Below are 25356 nucleotides of genomic sequence, written 5' to 3' on the forward strand. Positions count from 1 at the left end.
TATCGATGACAAGGGAGATATGGAGATTAGCTTGACATAAAATCGCGGCCAAAGCCTTTAGAGGTGGATCGCAAACCAACTGAGGAACAGATAGTGCTTTTCAATTCTACAGCTTTATCATGTTTCCGTGTACTACATCGGCCTCTGAATTGGGAGACGGGATCTATCGAGCCCAGGTCTTTACTCAATGTCGTTTTCACGTTCCACCACCACCTTGATACAATACACATCTTCCATTCTTCCATTCTCATCTCCCATTGTGCTCATGTCACCGCATGCCCCTCGGCCTTATGGGTTTGATTGATCACACAATGTCGCATCATTGAAATCAACCTGTCCTTTCATTCATTTACGTATCCGCCAATCAACCTAGCCAGTCAAGTGAGCCAGGAAAGCCCCAAACCTCGGAACTCCAAGCCGCAGCCGTTGACTGCTTGTGAACGTTTCTAAGCGCAGCCGTCCTCCCTGTCCTGTGCCAACTCCTCCACCACCATCAGCGGCAGCCGACAGCGCGTCAGAGATGTGAAATATGTAACGACGTAAGAGCGGGATTTGAGATGATTGGTGGCCCTCACCACCGTGTTGGCATACAATGCATCGACCATCATTTATGACTAGGAATAAGGAGGGTAATGCTGCATGGCGCCAATGCGGCCGCAGGCAGTCTTCGTGACGGTGTTTCTAGCCTCTACCATAGTGGCTCTGAACAATCTCAAATACATCGAAGGCTACATCTCACTGTCGATCGTTAGCGCTTTTATTTCCCGTTGCCACGTGCAGCCACCCAACATCTGATAAGCTAAGAGAGTTGGTATCATGGACGCACGCCAACCAAGTCCAAACGAAAGTGCTAGGCCCTAGATCCGGCTCTCTTGTCTGGCAATCTTCGAGTTGGTTGTCGACTCACACCACCTTGCCAGAGTCAAGTCTTCAGAAAGTACAGAACCAGTGATTGTGAGGGGAAGCGCACAGGGTGACTTGAATCTTTTGGCACTGCGCTAAGGAGCTACCAAGGCACTTCACGGAGATAAGAGCGTCGATTTGATGTAGACTTCCAATAGAAATACACATACACATGAGTAATGAATACAACAAACTCCTTTTTCCTTCATTTCGAGAGCCACAGAAGTATTGATTCGTCATGAACTGTATTAGTTGACAGGCCGCGTTCTGGTAAGGTCTAACGACCTACCTACCGAGAGGGTGCCGGCACTCATTCCCTCTACCCTTCACGGTACGGATGCTGTGTTTTCACTACTTAAATATATAGAAAACTGCTTGCAATTACCAGCATCGTAAAATAGTACCAGGCTCGCTGGCTTAGTGTATATCCATCTGAAGTGGCAGTGAGTCCCGCCGTGGGAGTTGGCGAGTGAAAAAAAGAAACATTACCGAGTGAGCTGTTCGTTGGCATAAGGCCGGTCAGCGTACCAATGGTATCAATCACAGTGCGGACTGTTCTATTTGAGCTACTTGTACAATTGGCGCTCACAGCCCCGCGCGAACTAGTTGTTGAGGATGGGGCTGTAGCTGGCCTGGTAGCAGATTTTGTGACGGTGACCAACACGGTTTGTATCACAGTTCTCGTGAGACGTTGAGTCTTGCTTGGTTCGCCGGTGTCAACGTTGGCTGACGGAGGATTCAAGGGACTCTTATTGCTTTGCTCAATGGCTGTGTACGTCTGCTGCAACGAGCTTGCTGTGTGGGAGCAGTAATCGAGCTCGAATACGAGAGAGCCAATGGCTGTGAGCGTTCCAATCTGGAGCTCGAATCTGACAGTGTCACCAGGGGACACGTCCAAACTTAAGACACCAGCGAGGAGAGTTGTCAAAATGGGGATGATCAATATCATTTTGACTAGGCCCCAAACAACCTTTGGGTTGGGAGGTTATGTACGCATTGGCGTCCCTTAAATATCTCCATGGCAGGCTGATTCTGGACGATAGACACTTTTGCTCGTTTATCCTGAGGACGTACGGAACTAGACGCGTACCGCTCGTTCTCATCTGGCAACCAAGCCTTTGCCTCTACTGAGAGCCGAAACTACAGGATGATATGTACAAGGTTGTCAGGCAACTAAGCAGAGCTTTGGGAGCCTAATTGAGAAATGCAGTCAATCAGGGCGCCAAACCATTCCAACACTCAGAATGCTGGACCTGTATGTTTGACGCATTGTAATACTCCCGTTTTGGAAGAAGTATATAATATACTAACTCTCTTTGTGGGCAGGTTCTTAATTCTCTTGACCGCGACTGAAGCAAATGTTGCTCTTGTTGGTCGGGGCCAAAAGAGCAGTTCCTGCCATTCCATATATGCTTCCATTCATGGACCTTGGTTGCCATCGTTCAATCTATTTCTGCCTTACATTCTTTTCCTTAACCGTCCGTATTGTATAAAACATTGTACCCTGTAAATCTGGCTGAATGCTACACTTTCCCATTGTGCCATTCACGTCGATTTGTTTATCATCGTAAGATTTTCAAGATGTTAGCAAACCTACTCAAGCACTTGCTGGCGTGCTCACTTCTGCGCACTTCACTTTGCCTTTCTCCTTTGGACAAACGAGTAGACGGCTACGAAAATTCTGCCTATTTTGCGAACTGGTTGGTACTAAACTTCTCATTCAGAGTTTTCCCGCTAACGGATGCGGGAAAAGGGGTATCTATGCAAGGAATTATCGTCCTCAGCAGTTGCCCGCCGATGTTGTGACAAACATATACTATGCATTCGCAAACTTTCAAGACGACGGGACAGTGTAAGTAAGGTACATTCTAACTCACTCTCTCTAATGCGCTTCAGGTTCTCTTCCGATCCCTGGGCGGACACCCAGATAAACTTGTCCGATGCTTGTAAGCTCATATGGTACCTGGCTGCCTCTTAAGGAATATACTGAGCTCCCAAGCGACGCCGGCCTCTGCAAGCCATGCCTACGGTTGCGTTAAACAGCTTTTTCTCCTTAAAAAGGCCCACCGGAATGCCAAAGTTAATCTATCAATTGGAGGGTGGACATATAGTCTGAACGGGCGGTTCGCCTCAGCTGTATCGACAGAGCCGAAGCGCATTCAGTTTGCTAAATCTTCAGTATCACTGATGAAGGATTGGGGCTTTGATGGGATTGACATTGACTGGGAATATCCTGCGAACGCCAGCGAGGCGGCAGACTTTCTAGCATTGTTGAAGGCAGTAAGAGCCGAACTGGACGACTACGCCGCCCGGTCCGTGCCGGGATACCATTTCCGCCTAACAGCTGCGATGCCGGCCGGTCCTGACAAGTACTCCAAGCTGCCGCTGTTCGACATGGCTCAGATAGTGGATGCGTTCAACCTCATGGCTTATGATTACGCGGGCTCTTTCTCCCCGTTGAGTGCGCACCAGGCAAACCTTTATCCCAACTCAGGGAACCCGGGGTCTACCCCCTTCTCCACGGATGCAGCGATTACTGGTTACCTTGCTGTCGGCGTCCCGAGGTATAAGATCATTCTGGGTATGCCCTTATTCGGACGTGCATTTGAAAACACGTCTGGCCTTGGGAAACCTTATTCCGGCATCGGTAAAGGGTCTTGGGAGGACGGAGTTTGGGATTATAAAGCATTGCCCCGTTTTCACCTAGACGCACAAGAAGATATCATTGCTGGGGCCACGTACAAATACGACAATAACAGCCAGCAGCTGATATCTTACGACACGCCTGTTATGGTCAAGGCGAAGATAGACTACTTGAGGTCCAAAGATTTAGGAGGAGCCATGTTTTGGGAGGCTAGTGGGGACCGGAACGACGCTGAGAGCCTCATCCGAACAAGCTATTTGTCACTCGGTGCGCTTAGACAGAGCCAGAACAATCTGCAGTATCCGGACAGTACATATGCAAATATTGCTGCTGGCATGCCCTGATCGGGAGGAGCCAAGATACACGTGGTAAACTGCTACATACCAAACCCAAAGATGTATGACCCTTCAAAAATGAAAGTTAAACTGTGTTGGATAATAATCAAGGTATTATCCCATCAAGAGACCCCTTCAAAATAAAACCGCTAGCATAAAAGTGTTACAATTCTCGGGCCGTGAGCCGTTTACACCACTCCCTCCAGTAGCTTCTCACTAAATTTACAGCGTCGATGTTCTCTTCCGGCTCCCAGGTGTATTTCTGTTCGAGAGGCCAGTCGCCTGCCCACATAACTAGGTATTCAGTGTATTCGTCACCGGAGTCGCCAATAATGCGGTGAGATACTAACAACTCTACATCGTAGGTTCCGCCGTTAGCATTGGGAGGGAACCTCTCAGGTTGCGGTCGTAGCTTTACGCCGAAAATGTTAGCTTCCTGAGGTGTGGCCGGCATATGCCTTTTTCGTTTTGCGGGCCTCGGTCCAGGTCGAGGTAGTTGTGGAGGTTTCCTTTTGGGGGACTCGGCCTTATCCTTCCATTGGTAGGTAGTGATCGTAGGCATAGAGCTTCCGTGCTTTGCATCCCGCGAAGGTCTATATCCAGTTGAAGTGTTCGCACCGCCAAGCAGCAGTTTCCTTGTCGTTTTGGACGTTGACCATCTCATACAAACCGTGTACGGTTGGGCCGCCTTCTTCAACTGTGCCGGCCATAGTGTTACCAAAAGTAGGGAAACTAGGCTTTGCAAGTGGGGGGTTTCGTAGTGTGTGTACAAATTGCAACAGGAGGATAAGCTGAACTTCTGTCGAGATCTGTGCCGATCACGTGGTGGCGTCTTGTGTCTTGACTCGATGATAGCTTAGACGTATGAGGAATTATTTTGGCCAGTGGAAGTTCGGCTGACATAGAGAAGGCACATTAGCAGGTTGCACAAGTATCTAAGAAGAGTCGTACCTTTTGGTCTATAAAAAAGAGCGTCAGGGGAATTATGAGGATATGTAGCCTGTGGATTCGTTGGGATTCTATTCCCCAACCCAGCGAAGGCGGTCTTAAATGCTTCTTTTTTAGCTTTTGCCATTTTATAGGTCTCTGGGCCGCTGGGCGGCTGGAATTGAAAGCTCATCATGGAGTGTTGCGAGACCTGGAAGAAAATAGAATAAAGATAAAGAAAATGGTAACGGGACCCGCGAGGGAGGGACCTTTTTATATTGAATATTCGTTTCAACTTTTAGACTACCCTTGTCGAGGGCTGACCGCAGTTGTTACCAGCAACTTTTAGTGGATTGAGGTAACCCATGTTTCTTTGTGGCGAGTAGATGTTTTGGAAGATTATTAGTTGGTTTGTGCTAACGCTGATCCGCGGTTTCCACCTCCAATGTGTTGTATTATAAAGCACGGGAAGTGCTGAGGGAAGCATACGACCATGCGAACACCAGCTCGTACATAATTTATACTTTGCCATCGAGCGAGTGAGGTACCAAATTGAACAACAACATCGATTACAAGACAATAATACTGTGTACCGCTTCGTTAATAAATTTTATACTGTCTTCCAAACCAGTGTAGTCGGTGGTCTTAGTTGCATCCTACCCAAGTCGTTTGACCCAGCTCCGTATCTGACGATCGCAGCTTCGCACGTAATCGATATTCTTCAACGATCAAGTAAAGTTAAACAGAAAATTGTTAATTAATAGCATTGTTAATTTCGCCATCCACAATGGAACCAAGTTGGAGTGCAAATTTGAATTTTTGAAACACCTTGTCACCATTCAGTACCCTGGAATATTGGCTTCCATGCCTGTGTTTTATCCATCAGGACCTGCTAAACCCGTCCACCAACTTACTAAGCACAGTTGCATTCAAGTATAAACCCCTGCCTTCCCATGATGCACCGTTTCGTGCTAGTACACGGGCGACGGCAAATCTTCCTTCTTTGATGGCCCACCAGATTGCACTATGTCCTTCCATCCGATGGTTGATGTCCCCAGAGGCTGCACAGATTTGGTCGAGGACATCTTCCCAGTTTGATTCGCGGCTTGCGTTGTTCAAAAACCATGCGGTGGCTATTGCGAGGATGGGGGGATCTGAGTGCCGCCAGGTGACGCATCCACCCGTGCGCCGGCTTTCAACAAGCGCCGTGCTACCTCGGGCCTATTGCTATTGATTGCCTCTGTCAGCAGAAGGTAGGTTTCGGTAGTTCCGTGTACCGTTCGTGTTGGGTTTGGGTCGGCCCCGGCGTCTAAAAGCGCCTCCACAATCTTGATATGGCCAAAGCGAATGGCAAAAGCAAGAGGACAAATTTGTGGATCCTTGAGTGGCGAAGACACAGCAGCCCCTTCATCAATCAGGTATTGTATTGTAGAAAAGAGGTCTGGAATAATAAGCCGTGGCCAGACCTCCCGGCACAATCGGTCATTTGGCGACGCAACTCGAAGACTTGCCGCCGGCTGATATAACGCATCAGCATCGCATATCAAATTTACGAGGGGCCCGATTCCATTATATTTTATATTGCCATTGATATCGGCTCCCAGTTGGATTAGGTTGCTGGCCTAAAGGCGTGTTAGAAATGGATTCGAATAAGCGAAGATCAAACCAAAGGAGTCACTTCGACTTATATTGCTAAGTCGAGGAGGAACTTACAACAGCGTCATTGACTGCGTAATGTATTGGAGTCCTTCCCAGCCCATCTAGGGAGTCCACATCAACACGATCCTCTTCTATCAGGAGCCCAGCAATATGAGTATTGGCACGGAAAGCGCAGATATGCATTAGAGTATAACGATCATTCTTGAGATGATAGTAGGGCACCGTCGAGCACAGAAGGTGACTTCGCGCAGGACATGCTCGGGAGACGAACAACTGCAGTTTGCTGTTATCGAATAACTGGTTTAATACCTGTGGCGCGTTCCGTCCAGTACTTCGAACCGCAGCTATGGACATCTCGTAGGTCTTCTGCATGCCGTACCAACAACTGAATTGAAGTAAAACGGTACACTGTTCTGAGGACAGCTGACAGCGTCCTGTATATAAAACCGAGGTAAGATTCTTTCGCACATCATGCGACAAGTAGTAGCGAGTCTGATGCCATCTCGGGGGGATGCTTTGTCCAAGATGGAACCGAGCAGTTCATTCGGGAGTTCTGTGATTGTGATTTAGCCCTTTGAAGGGTGTAGTGGAAAGGTGGCCTGGGAAGGTGGGCTCGAAGAAAAACACTACAGTTATATTCTCCTCATATCTCACCTTTCAACCAGCACCTTCCGATCACACCCTGATCAGTATGCACCATACTGACATTGATGCCACGGGAGCCAGTGCTATGTGCTATCAGGCTGTTTAGTGAAGTAAGTCTCCCAACAGCCCAAGGATGCTTTCCAATCTTTTGGACGTCGAACAAGGCGGAAGCGAATGGTATACTTATAATTCACGCCATGCGGCCGTATGTAAACTACGACGTCCTGTTTTGGCTTTGCTGATCCTTGGTGAACTTCAACACCACGCAAGAATTCAGTCCAATATGAAATCTGGAGAAAATGGATCTTGATATGGCGCCATTTAACTTTTAAACGCAAGTTCTGGGTCTTAAAGGACTTTGCTGTAAAACTTGTTCCGTATGCTGAACAGTCTGGCTAGAACAGTACCTCAATTTATCGTAATAATCAAGTCTAGTAGGGTAGGCTCTGGAATTTGAACTCAAAAGGGCGAAAAACACCTTTTAGGCTCAGGGGGGTTTTATCTGGGCTCATCGAGTTGTCGCTGCTGTTTTCAGGTTATGCAAGTTCAGTTCTGGTACAGCGTTTTCTTCACATTAGTCACTTGAACTATGAACACCCGGCGCCGGTTTATGTCTCGACACAAATACGGTACCATAGAATATTATCTAAGTAGAGCCGTTGAAGTACATAGCACTACGAAAGTCTCTTCCGCGAAATATGACCGATATGAGAAGAAATTGAAGTTACGTCCGTATAACCTACCGCCCGGAGCGAAAGTGCAAAATGCATCCACCACTCGAAAAAAGGAAAGGGCACGAACACATATATAAGATGGTCTTTATATTTAAGTGGTCATAGCCGTGAACATGCCAAGAAGTGAGTCATGTAAAATACAGGTCGCCATCGCACATTAACCCATAAAGGCTACCAAAGTCAGCAACTGGGAAAGACAAGGTTGCCAGGTTAAGTGCAAGGCGATGCTCGCTAATCACATCAGTTCTTCACGTAAAATTCCTATTAGGCATTGATCACTAACTTTTTCAGCCTAGCACATCGGTGGCAGATTAATCCACCCAAACTTCTTTTGATCACCACCGAAAAGGAGGCATACACTTGGAAACGCTTACCTGAGGGAGGCTACCTATATCAAAATCTAACCAACCTTGGAGCGTGAGCATGCAAAGGTAAACACCGGATGCTTCTTGGAAGCTCTAGCTGCGTTGCAAGAGAATTATTATTATGCTTGGAGTACGAAGTAAACAGCTTTGCATTACAAAGGTCTTGTAGGATTTGCGATCTATTGCCACGCAGGACAACCCTTAGCCAATTGAAATATGCAGTATTTCAATTCAATAACACGTCCTACGCCTTTTCGAAGGATTTGGGCTAGCCTTCTGGGCTTCTTCTCCTTCTTCTACAGGCCTTTTCCTGTGGTCAGCAGTCCCGAAGACGGCGTTAAGTTTCTGATGTTCAGCAAGACCTTCCAGAGTGAAAGGTGATCCGCTAATATGACTCTGATAGTCACCAACAGCCAGGGATATGGAGAAAGGCCGGTCGCGGCTTTTAATCTGGAAGCTGACTTCCTGGTGGAATTGCTCTTGTGTGTTCAAAGTCGGGCTCCCCCAAACTCCCTCGATGATACGCTGATGGGCTACGTGAAGTGAGGCCGAAGATTGAGCAAGCTGGCACATAAATGCGTTATATTCCGGTGTTTTCGGCTGTAAACGGCACAGAATCCTGCCCGCACAGAGATAGACCCCATTGTGAAATCGGAAATGGGCATCTGGACTGAGCTCGAAGAGAAACAGCTCCGCCTTAATACGGTTTATCAATGGTTCTAGGGATGGCGAATGAAGGATTTCGTCCCGGGCGAGCTTGGCCACATTTTGCATCCCTGCCACATCGTCGAGAGCGGGCACTGGGGCTTCAAACTCAATATCAAACCGGAAAAGGTTACTTTGGCTATCAGGCTTGGTGTGGCGGAGCAGCTGTTGCCAGGCCCGATGGGAACTACTGCCTTGCCAAAATGCACGAAAAATACGCATCGGAAATGAATCTTGCAGAAGCCGACGCGAATCCCCAAGTACGGGGCTGCGTGTCTTCGCCGCGCCTGTCCCGAGCGATACGATGATACTAGGTTCAGCCCCGGATGCAAAGGCTTCTTGAACAGCTATCGCAGCGGGGTTGTTGAATGCAAGCCCACCGTCTTGAAATGTGCCCAGGCCATCGATACGCCTCGGCTTGAAATAGCTTAACATGCGTCAGTATATAATCGACTGTGCGATCCTACAGTACTTACTAAGGTGCTGCGGTACTACAGCGTATACTACGATTTGATTAGCGATAGCCTCGCAGAGCGACATCAACTTACATTTCCCACAACGGAATCTTGCCACTACTGCTTTGAGGCTTGAACACATGGTACTCTGCTTTAGGTTAGAATCATTGCACCCAAGGCGACTTTTCACATACCGGAATCTGCTCGTCGCTGTCCAACACCGTTATAAGTAGTGAAGATACATGCACTTGCATCCTGCGTCGTAGTTACTGTGATTCCGACTTTGGCTCCAAGTTCAGTAGCTGGAGAACAAGCCTGTATACTCTTCTCACCGAACACCTGGAGCAGCACGGCCTCTAGCGGTTTGCTCGAATACTGGCTGTCTAGTACCAGGGTAGCCAAGAGCTTGAAAATGGGCAACAGGATAGGTAAACGTTGCCACCACCATCGTGGTTGAAAGGCAACTTTGGCAAGATTTTCGAAGCTCGCGATGCATTCACTGGGAGACCACCCATTTATCCACAATGCTGCAGCCGTTATTGCACCTACACAGCCGTATATTAGTATGAAGAAGCAGCGAAGCCTCCAACCAAACTTACCAGAGCTGGTCCCATAGATAAGGTCGAAGTGGCACTGGACTGGACAAGGTAGCCCAATGCACTCTTGTAGAGTTTCAATGAATACAAGAGGGGCTATACCCCTCGTACCACCGCCGTCAATGCTCAAAACACGGAGGCTCGCGGTGTCAGGCCTCATGCCGATTTCAATATCTCCTACGCTCTTACCGCAAAGTATGCAGGCTTTCAGGCAAAACCCCCACGGGCGTTTTGTGTCTTGACCAAAGACCCTCACACAGTTCTCACAGATCATGTGGCCACAAGGGAGGCTGAACTGAGGAGGACGTCTAACGCAGCTGAAACAAGTGACGTCTGAGAACAAACCAGAATACTCTTTGCGAAATTGGCACAGATTGTTCCTGTGAAGCTCGGCAGCAGCCTTGACACGTCGGAAACGTCTGTATTGTTCAAGGAAATTGTTCTCCAACATGCTTAAGAAGGAAGCAGGCAACGGGAAACTAGTCTCATGTTGTGGCCATTCATCATAAATTCGTTCACTTGTACGTCGGTATAACGTGATGAAGACAGTTCGAGGGTTGAAATCTGGAGATTATTAGCGGCTGTTACCTCGCAGATGTCTGACACTTACGATGCATGCCAGGTGGGTAGTGGTCCAATATAAAACTTGACGTTATAATAGGGATCCCCAACGCCGTCACGGTCTCAGTACTTCGCATACTTTTCAAAAAGGTAATGAGATGCGTTTCAAGGTCTGCTGCAACGGGCATCTTTAAACGTGATGCCTCAACAACCTCGAGTGGACGTTTACCTGGATCTACAAAGCGGTCGACAGCAGAATGAATAAAACTTGAGAAGTGCGGGACCGAGAACAGCAAACCCTCACGTCTCCGACGTGAAATACTCGACAGAGACCAAATCTTGGCTTGGAGTCTATTCCATGGCCTATTCTGGCATTCCTTGGTCGCTCTTGTTTGGCGCACGCTCTCTGCAATGTTGAAAACCTGGTATCCACGGAAGCGGGGGTTGACTCCATTTTGCGTCCGAACAAGTTCACGTAGCATCAGTTGTTCGTTTACCTCTAGGTCTTTGCTTACGACGAGAAGAAGCCATGGTTGAATTCCGGTCAAGGCTGATTGCTGGTCCGGGTGTAGCCAACTTCGAAGGTGCTCGGTAACCTTCGCCATACCTCCGAGATCGTCGACAAAAAGACAGACTAGGTCGGAAAAGGGAAGAAGCAACTGGTTGTATAGCCGAGTAACGGCATTTTCCATGCTCTCGAAGCCGAGAGACGACTGTACTTGGTACATACTATTCTCATGGCACCTTGGATTTCCGTAAGCCTTGTTGAACTTCCCACGAGAGAAGAGGTCCCCATCAGCTACTAGCAGAGGATGGGTTACGGTGCCAGGAGTAGAAAATAGATGGATGTCCCCAGATGCCCTTTTCTTGCTAGAACTAGGGGGATTTATTCCGAGGCTTCTCAGCGCTAATGATTTATGTCGGTTGCCCAATAAAATGGCAAACCCGGGAAAACGATGGCTTGCAGTTTGTTGATTATGTAATCTCTCGAGTCTATCTGACAGCTCCAGGTTTGCGCCCTCATTGTTTCGTGATAGCTGAAGCCAGTGAGAATGGTTGCACTGCCGCATGTTGTCGTGTTTGTATCACACTCATCATCAGTATTAAGGATTCATGGCAACTTATATACGTTATCTTTTGGAGCCGTCTTTTGCGCATGAGGAAGTATGACCGCCAGATCCATTTCTGACTAGGGTTATTCCCTTTTTGGACATTATACCGTATTAGATTGCTTAAGAAAAAATAGAGCTGTTTGTCTAGTAATGGTCTTCCGCGATGTACTTTTGGATAGGTCTTTTTCGAGCTCTCAAACCGATTTCTAATCGTCTCAAGTGGCCGCACGTGCTTCTACGTCAAATACGGTCAATCCCAAACACCTTGTTTGCTATTTAACCTTCGTTTGCCCTTACCAAAGTTCTGTTTGCTCTTTTGTCGCGTTAGCACCCATCTGTTGTATACATCGTTGGAAGCCACACGTCACACTGCTAGTGCCTTCATGTCCATTAACGTGTCACTGGGAAGAACCTATGAAGGCACAAACGCCCATTTGCCATATCCAACAGATTATACTGCCTGCGCTGCCGGGCCTCTACGGCCAACGTCTCAGGTAGTCCAGCCGATTAGCAACTGGAGCACCAACACAGCCTTATACCCTTCACAGCCAGTTATCGGGCCTGCAGCTGGCAGCTCGTACCGAAATACCTCTTACGCTTATCACTCTCCACACCAAAAACAATCCCGGTCTTCACTAGCACCTGTTCGCGAACTCGCGCGGCATCACTAGCCGTCGTTCTCGCTCTGCTCTGTTTACAATTTCTTTGAGCGTTTCCCTGACGGGTTCACATGTGATCGCAACATCTCGCTCACGGTTTAGTTAAGTCGCTATCCTACCATGTGCACGCCGCCGAGAAGAGCGTCTAGTGTTTACTCCGAGGATGGCGCTTTCAGTCTGGAAGGAACGTTATTTCGTCTATCTTTACAAACATCAGTACAGGAGGAACGCGAAATATCCTTGCTGACAGAAGAAAACAAAAAGCTCCAGCGGGAAGTTGCACATCTACGTTATGTCTGGAAATATATCTATAGAATCATGAAGGAGATTAATGACGCATATTTGTATCTCACTCGGATCTTCCAAGAGGGTGAGATACGAATGGAGAAAGAACGTCAGAAATGGGTGGTGAACTGCACGGTAATATGAAGCTGGCCTTGTCTCCAGCAGAAGCCGAGGTGGCAGGGGTAATGATCGTTATTGTTAGTCAGGTCATTAGAATCAAGAAGCTGCGAACCGGAAATGAGTCAATGCTAGAAAAGCTGTCCCACGATAAGCTGAAAGGTCACATATACATATGAAGCGCGTGGGATTTAAGAGTTACTCTTGTTCAGCTAGTATCTAGATGTAGCAGACACTTTTTAACAGTATAGTTATAACTCTGATGTGTACTGATTTGGAAAGGTGAAGAGCACAAGTCTAGCAACCTGGTAACTTTTAGCCCACAGCTTGTGAGATTGACAGCCAACAAAGTAAAGCTCCTTCCCACAGATTTTGTGAAGAGCTAGAGTATGTCCTATTCACCAGTGATCGTGAAAAATGGCTCCCGTGAGAGAGTGGCTTATGAGCAGTGTCCGTAAATGCTGTCGCTGTCCGGTAAAGCGTGGACTACATGATAGGATATAATTTGGTCATCTATACAGCTGACAAAGGTCAAAGTCAGTCCCAACACCGGCTGTACTCCAAAAACACCCGTTACGCGCAGTACAGTCACCTCGCACTACCTTGCCAAGAATCTCGGATTGAAATACGGACGCAAAACCTTATTTTCACAGTACTGTCAAATCCCACGTCCAGCGTCCGGATTCCACTCAAGGATTATTGTCATTGAGGTAGAGCGGGGTTGTACAGCGCGCAAAGGCTAAATCCTGTCCCGCCACTAGCTGTACCTCAGAAACGGCTGTTATGCGCTGTGCAGATACCCCGCATTAGCTCGTTATCAAGAATCTTAGATTGAAATGCGCACGCTTAACCTGGGTTTCATAGTACTAGGTTGAACGTTGTTTGGAACTTCTCGATATACACTTGCGACCCTAATGCGTAACGGATAATCATTCGCTATAAGCCATATTCAGCTGAATTCGGCTTTGTCAAGTCGGAGTATAGCCAGTGTTGGGACAGAATTTGGCCTTTATCCGTTGTACTGGTACCCCGCCCTGCCTCATTGACAAGAATCCTAGATTGGAATCCGGAAGCTGAACCTGGTTTTTACAGTATGGGGGTCTAATACGACATTGGAATTGCTCAACAGAAGGATGAGTTTAGTCGAAGAAACAAAATTTGAGCTACGGTATAACCGCAGCTTTTCGCATTGCCGATAAATACCATACTGTACCTCCTACAGCAGTGCACGTTTTGACCAATAGTCAGGGGTCGTATTACCTTCGTCGCTAGGCCTTATGGATGGCTGGAACAGCAGCAGACCGGTAGCTTGAATAACTCAACGCACCGCGTCATTTGGATGCTTCTGGACTCAACTGAAACCTTTGCGATCTCACATTTCAATCCAACGAGCTGGAGAGGTACTTTCAGTAATAAATAGAGCCTTTTACATATTAAGCCTAAATCCTAGCCAGCCGGTCTCGACTCCCGCGTCATATCACTTGATACGGTGCCGTTCACTTGGTCAAACGTATACAGCTCTTAAATCATCTCACACCATGTTCACGCTACAGCCCCGCAACAACGACCCCGAGGACTTCCTTCAGTACATCCAGAGTCCATTTAATACACAGGTAGATATACTATCTCCGAAAAAAGATATTATTCCTAACTTTACCGCCTGTGACAGTTAACGACTAAAGCGTTCTGGTCGTCCTTCGGTTATTCCATAAGTGGCGCAGTGCTTTGCGCCGTGCTCTTCTGTCTTCTACGACCTCGCAATAAAACAATCTATGCACCTCGACTGAAGCATATCTCGGATGGAAAGCGTGTTCCTCCAGCAGTTTCAAATGGTGTGTTTGGCTGGGTCCAACCTGTGGTCAAGACTAGGGATCAGACGCTTGTCGAAAAGATTGGCCAGGATGCAACTGTCTTTCTACACTTCACCACAATGTGCCGCAACATCACGATTTTCCTATCTATCATTGGCTGTGGTGTATATATCCCGCTTAACATCGTCGAGAACAGCAAGAACCGTTCGTCTGATGGTTCCAATACGTTCATGAAATTCGCCCCCTATTCTGTCGGCGGGAGGGCATGTTGGGCATATGTCGCCACCTCGCATGCCTTCGACATTGTTATTTGCTATTTCTTGTGGAAAAGCTCTAGGATCGTAGCACGTATCAGGTGCGAGTATTTCGAGAGCTCTGAGTACCAAAACAAGGCGTTTTCTCGAACGCTCATGGTATGCAATATCTCGCTATATCCCCCCTTCGACAAAGAATGCGTCGCTCCTCGGAGACCTAGAGGTGTTCCAATACTAATCTTTGGTCAGGTGACTGACATTCCAGACCGATATCGCACCGATGCAGGCATCGTCGAACTTGTCCGTCCGTTTTCTACATCAAGGGATCTATCTGGTACCATTGCACATAGTCTCAAAGAACTCCCCGAGCTCATTACAACGTACGAGGGAGCCGTTCGGGAACTAGAAGTAGTACTCTCAAAGTACTCAGGACACCCGAAAAGGCTGCCAGCAAAACGTCCTATTTGCAAGGCTCGGGAAGGCGATGACACATCATTCGCCCCAGGTTCCAAAGTTGATGCTATTGAGTACTTAGTTTCGCGTACCCACAGACTATCAGTCAAAATCCACGAAACCAGAAACGCGATAGTGGATAAGGAAGTGCTTCCGTACGGCTTTGCCACATGTCCAAATATGGAGCAGGCTCACGAGCTCGCGTATGCTGCGAGGAAGCAGCATCCTCATGGGAGCAAAATCCAGCTTGCTCCCGGACCGTACCATGTGATCTGGAAGAACCTCTCGTTGCCCAAGGAAACTCGACGCCGGCGAGTCTTTATGGGTCACATCGCGGTATCTGCTCTGGTCGCCGTTTGGACGGTCCCTAATGCTCTTATTGCCGTCTTCCTAGCCGACTTATCGAAACTTGGTGCCATATGGCCCACCTTTCAGGCCGAGCTCGAACGCCATCCACGAACATGGGGTGCAATACAAGGTATCCTCGCGCCCTTGGTTACGACGCTGTTCTACTTACTCCTGCCGACCATCTTCCGGCGTCTCTCCATCTATGCTGGCAATCTCTCCAAAACGGAACGCGAGAGAGGTGTGGCTCGCAAGCTCTATGTCTTCTTCATCTTTAATAACCTTATTGTCTTCTCGTTCTTTTCGGCCGCTTGGAAGTATGCCGCTGCGGTCATCCGAGCCCAGTCGAATCAGAATCTGTGGGCAGCTATTAAGGATAACCAGCCATTCGAAAACCTCATGGGAGCTTTTTGCGATGTGTCACCCTTTTGGCTCAACTACTTGTTGCAGCGTAATCTCGGTGCGGCGCTGGACGTCTCACAGCTTGTCAAACTAGGAAGAGACTGGTTGTCGCGCAGGATTTTGAATCTAACACCGCGGGAATTGCTCGAACTCACGGCGCCGCCTCCTTTCGATTACGCATCCCATTATAATAATTTCCTTTTTTATGTTACCATTGCGTTGGTATTTGCACCATTCCAGCCATTGGTGCTTCCGGTAACCGCCTTTTACTTTACTACGGACAGCTACCTGAAAAAGTATCTGCTGATGTAAGTTTGGTATTGTTTACTGTTAGCGTGTTCAGCGCTTACGTTCGGTTTCAGGTACGTATTTGTGACAAAACACGAATCCGGCGGTGGTTTCTGGGGATTCATCGTCAACCGTGTCCTTGCCGCAACTTTGCTTAGCAACGTCGTGGCAACAATATTTGTGGTCGCTAGGAGGGAGTCGTATGTCCAGATAATCCTCATGGCACCGCTTTTTGCCATCCTGGGAGGATTCAAATACTTCTGCATCAAGACTTTCGACGATGATCAGTGTTTCTATAGTAAGAGGGGTAAAAAGGTAAGCGATGATGCAGTGATGGAGAAACGAAACGACGAAAGTGTGGATGTTCGGTTTGGACACCCCGCTCTTTACAGCAAGTTGATTGTTCCAATGGTAAGCACCCGGGCGCGGGGCATACTGAGGGATGCGCAGGGGAGCCGCTTGGATACTGGCCTGGGTGGCATCCCCCAACAGAGAAAATAGCAGCAACGTGAACAACATGTTGGAGCTGCAATTGGTCCAGGTATGACCACGATAATGTTGATTCATCGGTATATGAACATAGTTCAGCAGTACACCCGCTTCGTAGCCAGTCTAGTTCGCCAACACGTAGTACTGGAAGGTCTCTTTCGTGATTTCCCTCAGAGATAGCATCCTTGCCACTATTTATCTATTCAATGCTGCCTTTTATATCCCATTTGATTCTTTGACATATGAAAGCTGGTAGTGTGGTTCTAGCTAAGACTACAGCCACGGGGGGTAGCAGACGGAACAAAGGTGATTTGTGCTATTAGGCAAGCTTTTGGGGTGTTGGCGTTGGTATGAATAAAGGGTTGTCATTGCGTAGGTCACAATGTGATTTGAGACAGTTGAGTAATCGATTCCAGACAAAAATCACTTGCTGGCCTTAACGCACACACTACAAGTGTACACCGGGTTCTCATGCCATCGATTTGTTGTTGCTGATAGACCTATGTACAATCCAACTACCATCCCCATTTGGTCATGTACGTTAATAAGTGGCACCACCTGCAACCAAATGCATCACCCTAAAAAGCTGCGCAAATGGCCTAATCCAGTTATACGGTAACTAGCATATGCAGCCACGGCCTCTTACGGCCGGATGTAACATCCGCTTACTGCTCTTCCAAGAGGAAACCGACGCCTAATTGGCTGTATTAGGACTCGACGTTTGGCTATAAGAGGCGCCGATGTCTCATCTAATTCCAGCGCGCCCTTGAGTCCTAATCCCAAGTCGACCCACGTGTGCAACCTGTATACAACGGATTTGTGCCTGCATTTGGTTCGCTCCTCTAGAGCCGCGGAAGTCTTACGAGCTCTGGAAGTGCGACCAGCTATTGTGACTCCCAGCCAAAAATGTACAAGGGCTCTTCCTCGACTACGCCGCTGTGTCTTTGTGAATATTCAGTTACTTGGGTCGATGCGACACAAAGAACACTTCGCCCCTCCCCCTAGAAACGAACATTTCGTTGTAGATGGAGCATCCAGAGTGAGCCTTGGATCATTAGGAAATCGCCTTCTCAACATTTGATGCTACCAAGCATCAATTTCTATCAGCATTTGCTGTAGTGGCGCAAGGAAGACTTAAGCATGTCACAGTAGCATTAGACGATGATCAGTATGGCATGGTCATAAGTAAAGTACGACAGAACCGGCGCCTTTGGTCCTAACAACGCGGGGTCGCGAACCGACTCTCTAAGGGACCTGGCCCGCTAGTGGCGCTCGTGCTCCATAGCTACTCTTCTGTCTCTACACGACAACTATGGAAGCCAGGGCCGAACTCAGCCCATGAAAATCTAGATGGCTCTCCACGGATGCAGCAAGAAGAGAATAACATCGCCTGATTATTCTGAATCCAATATGATTCGGCCGTCAACGCCGAAACGGTACAAGCGGAGCTGAGGGGATATCAGACTTTATGGCCTTGGACAGGTATGGGCTGCACCACTAGCTGTACGTCCAGCGTCCGTTCCTATCTTCTTAACCGGTGTCATCAGCAAATCTCTGCATCGCTACTAATACAGTATGTAACATAAATGAAGCTGGCTAGATATCGACAATTTCTAATTTCCCGTACATATATACGTTTCTTGTGCTGTTAAATCAAGATCCAGCGTCCGAATCCAAATCAAGGATTCTTGCCAATGAGGTAGAGCGGGGTATCTGTACAGCGAACAAAGGCCAAATTCTCGTGGTCAAGAATCTAAGATTAAAATGTGGATACTGAACGGGTTTTCACTTTTCACAGTACAGTAATCAATGTGCATGCTATATATGTACACCCACGACACAGTACAGTGCATACAACATATAACTATCAGGTCCATTATTACTTATTGTCAAACTATATGATACTGCAGGCAGAGAGTAAACAATGGACAATATAAACGCAGGACCGTTTTATGGCTACCAGGAGTGAATCGGGATTGGAAGCTCAACGTGATTTCAATTCAAAATCACTACCTTCTCTCTAACGTTAAACTAAAGCAACGAGTGGCAGGAATTCATAGCTTAGCATATATGCAATGCTAGCTGGAAACAATAAGAAGCTAAAAGCTTCGTGTCCTTCATATTGTCTGCGCATAAATATTTCATTGTGTGACAACACACGCACTTGATAAAATACCTAAATATTAAGACATGGGACAATATTTACGTGAACTTCCAGTTTGAATTTAGAACGTGACGAGCAACATCCAGTCTATGCACATGCTTCTTCCAATATGAAGGTATAATCACTTGAATTATTACTACTAGAAAGCTTCGAAAGGACACTCCATGTGCCTATTGTAAACTCAAGAACTCTTCTTCAAGCAAGTCAGCTGCACTTTTGCCCACAGAGTCCTGCTCGATGACATCATCTAGCTTCGTCAACCAATCGTCCAGCTTTTTGTTGATATTTTCAAATCTATGAAGCGGTTCAGTATATGTTTCCGTAAGTCCTTTGAACTGCCTACCCATTGTCGACTACCTGCTTGCTGTGGTAGAGAGTCAGTCCTAGCCACAAGAAAATAGGCACAAGCTACGTACAGTGCGTCAATACTGAAGGGATGATTAGTAAGAGGAAAAGGAAGGTATTGCATAGCGTGAGCGAACGTTACCTTTGACCAAGCTGTTTAACTTGGATAGACTGTTCGTCAAGGTCGGATGATAGTTGGAATATAGCATCGGCGAGAGCTTTGGAATGGTCGGATGTACTAAGAGTATGTGGCAATTAGTAACAAGCCTGGCTGTGGTAGATATGCAGACCGTGTTGACTTACTCTGGTAAATGGAAGTCACTTTGTGGACGTGTCTGTACAGTGGGGATTGGCTGGAAGTTTGCTGCAGCTTGGAAGGTAAGGTTACGTTGCACAGGAGGCACTCGCACCTGGCGAGATCTCCGAACAACAGGCGCTATCGGTTGCCGAGCCTTGTGCCTGGCTTGAAACATGGTGGGTAGTGTGGTAAGAATGATGGTATTTTGCTGGAAACAAGGCCTTATTTGTAGGTCACTCTCATGTGTCAGGCATCGCTGGCTCCTTGCCTTGGAAGATCAGTAAATAGCTGAAACTCTTTCGTACCAGTACTGGAGCTTGCTATGGATGCGAAGAATACGTCCTAGGGTGTCTTTCGACAGACAGAGCAGATATTGGATAAACATCGTACATACTTTGGAGGTATGAGATGGGGAGGCTAAAGCAGCTTTCATGCCATGGTTCAGATAAATAGGCTCTGTAACCCATAATACAACCCCTGCTCTACAACACATCACTCAACAAGTTTGGACCATCAACCTTTAGCCAAGATATCATGGATTGCACTCGATCCTCTCCTATATCAACACTGATGTTGCCTTTAAGCGTTTTAAGCGCGGCAGTCCAAGAGTTCGCGTTGCAACTTCAGAATAGTCAAGCCCATATCCAGAGACTATACGCAAACAGGGCTCAAATGCAGATGAGAGTAGCGGAACTCGTAAAGGAAATTGAAAAGATGCAGGCGGTTTACAATCTTCAAGAGCAGACGGTGCAGAGCCAGACAGAGCTTATCCGGGCTTTGGAAAGCGAACAGATCTGTCCTAGCCCCTTCCTCAAACCAGCTGATGCATATCTACCCCAACCGGCTACGCCGGGGTCTGGTTCCCCAACACAAGAGTATATTATGAACCATACGAATGACGCTCTTCAGCCGGTACCAAGCATGTTGGAGGTGGATACAGCAGAATGAGCCGGAAGGGGAGCTGAGCCTGTACTTGACTGGCAGTGAAAAATCAAGTCCCGATATGCTGTGGCGGGAAGGTGAAGACGCCCTCAAACGTTAGAGAGAACTATAGATACATACACACACACACACACAATTTATTAACGCCCGGGCGGCGAAGCCGAAAGGGCAACTAACGCTAAGCTACGGTACATTCTTGAATCGCTTCCTTGTCACCTAGAGCCCATGCATGCTCCATTTTCAGTTGGTCAATTCATTTCCGTCAGCACGTTCCTGTTCGGGATCCCGTGTGTTAGTAGTGTTTCCTGGCAGGCCAGCTTGAAGGCCCTTCTCCAAGTGTCCAGCATCCTATCCTCGGCAGCTGAAGCGGCGCCTGCAGTCTGAGGCACGGGACAGTTAGCAGTGGCAAAATAGGTTAGTAGATGACCCTAGGGTGTACCCCAATGGGTTGATGGGTATGCGTCCAGTCGGCCCGTGGCCATCGCAAATCGTATCGTTGCTCGAACGGCCTCCATGTTGGGAGACCAGAACCTGCCGTCCGATGGTGACTTTCCGCCCAAATAAAAGGACAAGTTGCTTCTGTGGGTGTCTGTACACCGTAGCATCTCTGTTCGATATGCTGTCCATCTGCTGCATCGGAAGAGGAAGTGCTCTACCGTCTCTCTCGCTTGTCCACATTCGCACTGGTCGGTCGGTGCCGCTTTGATCTGATATAGGTATTCGTTCAACCTCGCTTTCCCTGTCCGGAGCTGGGCCAGAACACTGGCTTCTTTCCACGAAAGTCGGTCGTACAGCTGCCTCGTATGTTTTCCTGGAAGAGCTGTGTCGACGCGCTTGGAGTGTTTCCCGACACCTTCTGGCAGCTTGGTCAAAGCACTCCGTTTGGCCCACGCGAGGCTCAGTCTTGTTGACTTCGCCCCCGGCATTTTGGTCCCTGGTTCGGTACCCAGCCTTGTCGTGGTCTTCGCTTCCTTTTTCGCCCGGTCCATAAGCTTGTCTTCCTCGAATGTCGGCAGCCAGGCGATCGTTACGTTATTTCCTTCCCTCCGCAGGCCCGAAATGGCCTGCTAAGCTTGACGGATGTGTCGTTGCCCAGACTGTTGACGTGGTTTCTTTAGCGTGAGGGCCGCTGCCTTGTTCCTCGTCTCAAGGAGGATGTTGCGGTACCGTAACTGCGGCAGCGAACGCAGCGTGTCTGCTATAGCGGCTAGCTCTCCCGTGTACGGGTTCTGCTCGGTTCTTGCACCGAGTGTCACGGCGCGGGCCAAGTGCAGGCAGTCCCCTCGAATCGAATTCTGTATTTCGATGGCTGCACCAAAGCCCACTCGCCCGTTCCTGGCTGAGCTGCTCACCGCAATGCGCACCGCCCAGTCTGTACGCTCGACACTAAATTCCGCGTCCGACTCGTCCGCGATCGTCCTTGTTCGGCTCTCCCACGGGGCTAGTGCGAATGGTTCGATGGTTTCTAGCTCTTCCATCGGTATGTCTTTCAGCATGTCCGCTACTTGGTAGAATGGCGATCGGTGGTATCTCCGGAACTTCCGTATTCGCGCCGTGCTGCTGCGAAGCGGGTTGGTCGCTGGGAGGGTGTGGATGTCCGTCCACATTCTGATGGCTCTCCGCCAAAACCGGTCTTGGGCTGCGGCAATGTGGGCTTCTGCCTCGGCGACGCTTGTCGCCACCGACATGAAGGTTCCCACGATCGCCTGCGCCCCGATCCTTTGGACGCGCTGGACCGGTCCCGCTGTCCAGTACCTGCACTCGTGCATCCAGACGTTCGACGCGTAGTCCACCACCGGCGCCACGGTTGACGTGAAAAGCTGTCGCGCCGTGGCCGGGGTGAGCCCCTTGAGCCGTCGCAGCTCGAGGACAGCCTCCAGTCCTTTCGCTGCGGCTTCGGCGATGTGTTCCTTGTACTTGAGCTTCATGTCCATGACGACCCCGAGGATCTTGACGTGCTCTTTGGGCCGCACCTCTCTCCCTTTGATGCTGAAGGGCGTCAGGTCGGCCTTGTACGGCTTACGGGCAAAGTGAATGATGGCTGTCTTATCCGCTTCGAACGTCGCACCGCTCCTTCTTTCCCATGCGAGGGCGTCGGTAATGATGGCTTCTATTCCTTCGCGGTTGCTTTCCGCCGTAGGGCCTGTGACCCACGCTGTGAAATCGTCGACAAAGGCGATCGCGCCCCCGTAGCAGTCGATCCGCCGCTGCACCAGATCCGCATTGAAGAAGAGGAACAGGATCGGAGACAGGGGCGACCCTTGGGGCAGGCCCGCCTGTGGCAGGCTACGGCTTTCGGACGTGTGTCCGTTCACCAGAATCGTCGCCGTACGACCGGAGCAGAAGGCGCGGATCCAGCGGAGAAACTGCTCTGGTATTCCTCGCGCTTTCATTCTCTGGAGCAGTCTGACGTCGAATACCCCGTTATACGCCCCCTTGACGTCGAAGCTCACGAGACTGAGAACCCTGCGACCTCGCCAGGCAGCGTAGACTTGTTCTTGCAGGAGCATAAGTGCTTGCTCAGCCGACCGTCGTTTCCGCGCCCCAAAATGGTTGGTTGGAAGGAGCCCGAACGTCTCGACTAAATGGGAGATTCTTTCCGCAATGACGGACTCCATCACCTTTCCGAGTGTGGACAGTAGCGAGATCGGCCGCCAGGCTTTCGCTATAGTATAGTCTTCTTTACCCGGCTTTTTGAGCGGTATGATCTTCGCATGGCGCCATTGGGTTGGTAGCTCCCCTTCCTCCAACGACGTACGGAACAGCATGAGAACCCGTTGCTTGACCACCAGCCACACTTCCTTCCAGACAGCTACCGGCAGGCCGTCCTCCCCGGGTGCTTTCCAGGACTTGGCTGCGAACAGCTGCCGCTCTATCTCTTCCATCGTGATCGCGCGCATCTCGATGGGCGCCCTCTGCGGGCGGTCCCCTTCGTCGGCAATCTCGTTCGGAAGCGGGGGAAAGAACTTGGTAAGCAGTTCTTCCGCCTGCTCCGTATGGTTGGAGGTGCTCGTCCCGTCCGCACGAACGAGCTGGGGGACTTTTCCGAACGCCGTGTCGTCGCCCGCTTTGAGATACTTTGCCGCCTTCCAGATGTTGTCGTTGTCGGCGAGAAACTCGTTCCAGTGCTTCTTCTTTTGCTGTCGGATGGCCTCGTGGTACTGCTTTGCAGCTGCCTTCGCCGTCGATTCTAGGCCATTCCTGGCACAACCTGCCCTCCTCTCGGTCCTGGCTCGGTTTCTCCAGTATGTGTAGATGCGTCGGAGTTGCGTTAGGTCTGTCGTCCACCACCGTTTCGCGTACGGCGATGGCTTGGCTTTAGGAGTCAGCGCGTGCACTGCTTCTAGGACGACGTCCATGAGCCGGTCCGTCTGCTCTTGAACCGTACCGCCCGTGGGCGTCGTAGCCAGTGCCGCTGCGATCCGGGTGTTGATGTCCTTCCATGGGGCGTTCTTGAAGAGAAGCCGTTCTTGGCCCCTTGGGGCGGGTGTGGCCGTCTCAAAGACCGTCTCGATGGTCCGGTGGTCAGACCCATGTTCCGTGTCGAGCGCCCTGCACTTGACTAAAGAATCATTCATCTCTTCCGATGCTAGGACAAGGTCGATGGTCGTGCTATAGGCTCCGCCACTCCACGTTTTCGTGCCCCGCGGGAGCAGACTGCTAAGGCCGAATTCGGCCATGAAATAAATAATCGGATCCGCCTCTCCTTGCTTTTCCAGTCGCACATCCTCTCCTCCCCAGAGCTGGTCGTGCCGGTTGAAGTCCCCTGTGATAACCACCTCTACTGCTGTTCCCGTCCTCCTTCTCACTACTTCGATAGCGGTGCGCAGCTTTCTGCACGCTTCTTGGAGCGCCGGGGGATCCTCCACAGGGACGTAAACGGACGCCACCAAGACCGCATGTTCCGGCAGCCGCACGACTGCCGCGGTGATGTCTGGGGACTCAACCGGGACCTGTCCCGCTTCCACCTCCTTGCTGACCCAGAGCATGCTCCGGATCGGCCACCTCCCTTCTCTCCGAACTGATGGAACCATCTTGACCCACCTATGGTGTCCCATCGGTGTCATCAGAAGCTTCCCTTGAACCATCCTCGCGTGCGGCTCTTGGATCGAGATCACTGTCGCATGCTGTGCTTCTTCATCGTTGAGGAGACTGTCGTGTACGGGTCCTTGTTTCCTCACGTTGTTTTGAACAATACGGAACGGTTTAGTCATGGTTCGATGGGTACAGCTTCGGACAGTGTCGGCTAAACGACTCGTGTGGTCCTCCACATGGGACGCACTTCAGAACGGTTGCTTCGCAGCCATGGTGGCTGTGTCCCTGCTTTGCGCATCGTCCGCAGGCCTTGGCATTTTTGCACTGGAATGCCTTGTGTCCCACCTGCTGGCAGTTGTAACACTGTTCCGGCCGCTCTCGTCGCTCGAATACCCTCGTGTAGCCCGACTCGCCCCCGGCGTAAAAGAAACCCTCCTCGAGGAACTTCCGCGCCTCGGCCGCCTTCGCCAGGTAGACAACCATGGATCCGTATGCCTTCCCGTTGTCCTTCCGGCTCAGCCATGCCACCTTGGCGACTGTCGTCTCGTTCTCTTGCCCGAATGCCTCGGCCGCTCCATCTCGGATCTCGTCGTTTTCGTTGAGGACTGCTGTGCGCCTGACGCTGTCCACCTTGATCGGGTATAGTTCGTCTCGCAGGACGCGAGCTCCTGGCGCGTTCGTCTTCTCGGCGGCTTGCTTGACTAGTCGGTGCTCGGTCTCATCTCGGCAGACGATCTTGATGCGTTGGGGCTTCCTGGGATCCATGGTCACGGCGCGGCATCGCCAGTCCTTCTGTTCTCCCGTCGCTCGCATCTCCTTCTCGATGGC

The 25356-nt window shown here is 49.6% G+C and overlaps 5 protein-coding genes across 5 annotated transcripts; 2 read left to right on the forward strand and 3 right to left on the reverse strand.

Annotated features, from left to right (window-relative positions):
- Nucleotides 1-2484: 2484 nt before the first annotated feature.
- PG986_014349 (glycoside hydrolase family 18 protein) lies at nt 2485-3891 on the forward strand (the record flags this gene model as incomplete). Its single annotated transcript, XM_066850571.1, has 4 exons — nt 2485-2603; nt 2657-2755; nt 2800-2849; nt 2903-3891. 4 exons carry the CDS (start codon nt 2485-2487, stop codon nt 3889-3891), a joined length of 1257 nt encoding a protein of 418 aa, XP_066692809.1.
- A 154-nt stretch (nt 3892-4045) lies between these two features.
- PG986_014350 (uncharacterized protein) lies at nt 4046-4592 on the reverse strand (the record flags this gene model as incomplete). Its single annotated transcript, XM_066850572.1, has 2 exons — nt 4046-4448; nt 4501-4592. The coding sequence occupies 2 exons, from the start codon at nt 4590-4592 to the stop codon at nt 4046-4048; spliced, it is 495 nt and encodes a 164-aa protein (XP_066692810.1).
- A 3851-nt stretch (nt 4593-8443) lies between these two features.
- On the reverse strand, nt 8444-11257 carry PG986_014351 (patatin family protein; the record flags this gene model as incomplete). Its single annotated transcript, XM_066850573.1, has 7 exons — nt 8444-9344; nt 9394-9420; nt 9466-9520; nt 9567-9917; nt 9972-10010; nt 10080-10532; nt 10579-11257. The coding sequence occupies 7 exons, from the start codon at nt 11255-11257 to the stop codon at nt 8444-8446; spliced, it is 2505 nt and encodes an 834-aa protein (XP_066692811.1).
- A 2975-nt stretch (nt 11258-14232) lies between these two features.
- PG986_014352 (uncharacterized protein) lies at nt 14233-16756 on the forward strand (the record flags this gene model as incomplete). The annotated part of the gene is made up of 4 exons (XM_066850574.1): nt 14233-14315; nt 14372-14926; nt 15017-16275; nt 16330-16756. The coding sequence occupies exons 1-4, from the start codon at nt 14241-14243 to the stop codon at nt 16754-16756; spliced, it is 2316 nt and encodes a 771-aa protein (XP_066692812.1). The 5' UTR covers nt 14233-14240.
- A 2322-nt stretch (nt 16757-19078) lies between these two features.
- Nucleotides 19079-19726, reverse strand: PG986_014353 (uncharacterized protein; the record flags this gene model as incomplete). The annotated part of the gene is made up of 5 exons (XM_066850575.1): nt 19079-19202; nt 19252-19272; nt 19325-19336; nt 19396-19491; nt 19557-19726. The coding sequence occupies 5 exons, from the start codon at nt 19724-19726 to the stop codon at nt 19079-19081; spliced, it is 423 nt and encodes a 140-aa protein (XP_066692813.1).
- Nucleotides 19727-25356: the final 5630 nt, after the last annotated feature.

This window comes from Apiospora aurea, assembly GCF_038362705.1.
Source record: "Apiospora aurea strain CBS 24483 chromosome Unknown utg000010l_segment0_segment0, whole genome shotgun sequence".
Lineage (NCBI taxonomy): Eukaryota > Fungi > Ascomycota > Sordariomycetes > Amphisphaeriales > Apiosporaceae > Apiospora > Apiospora aurea.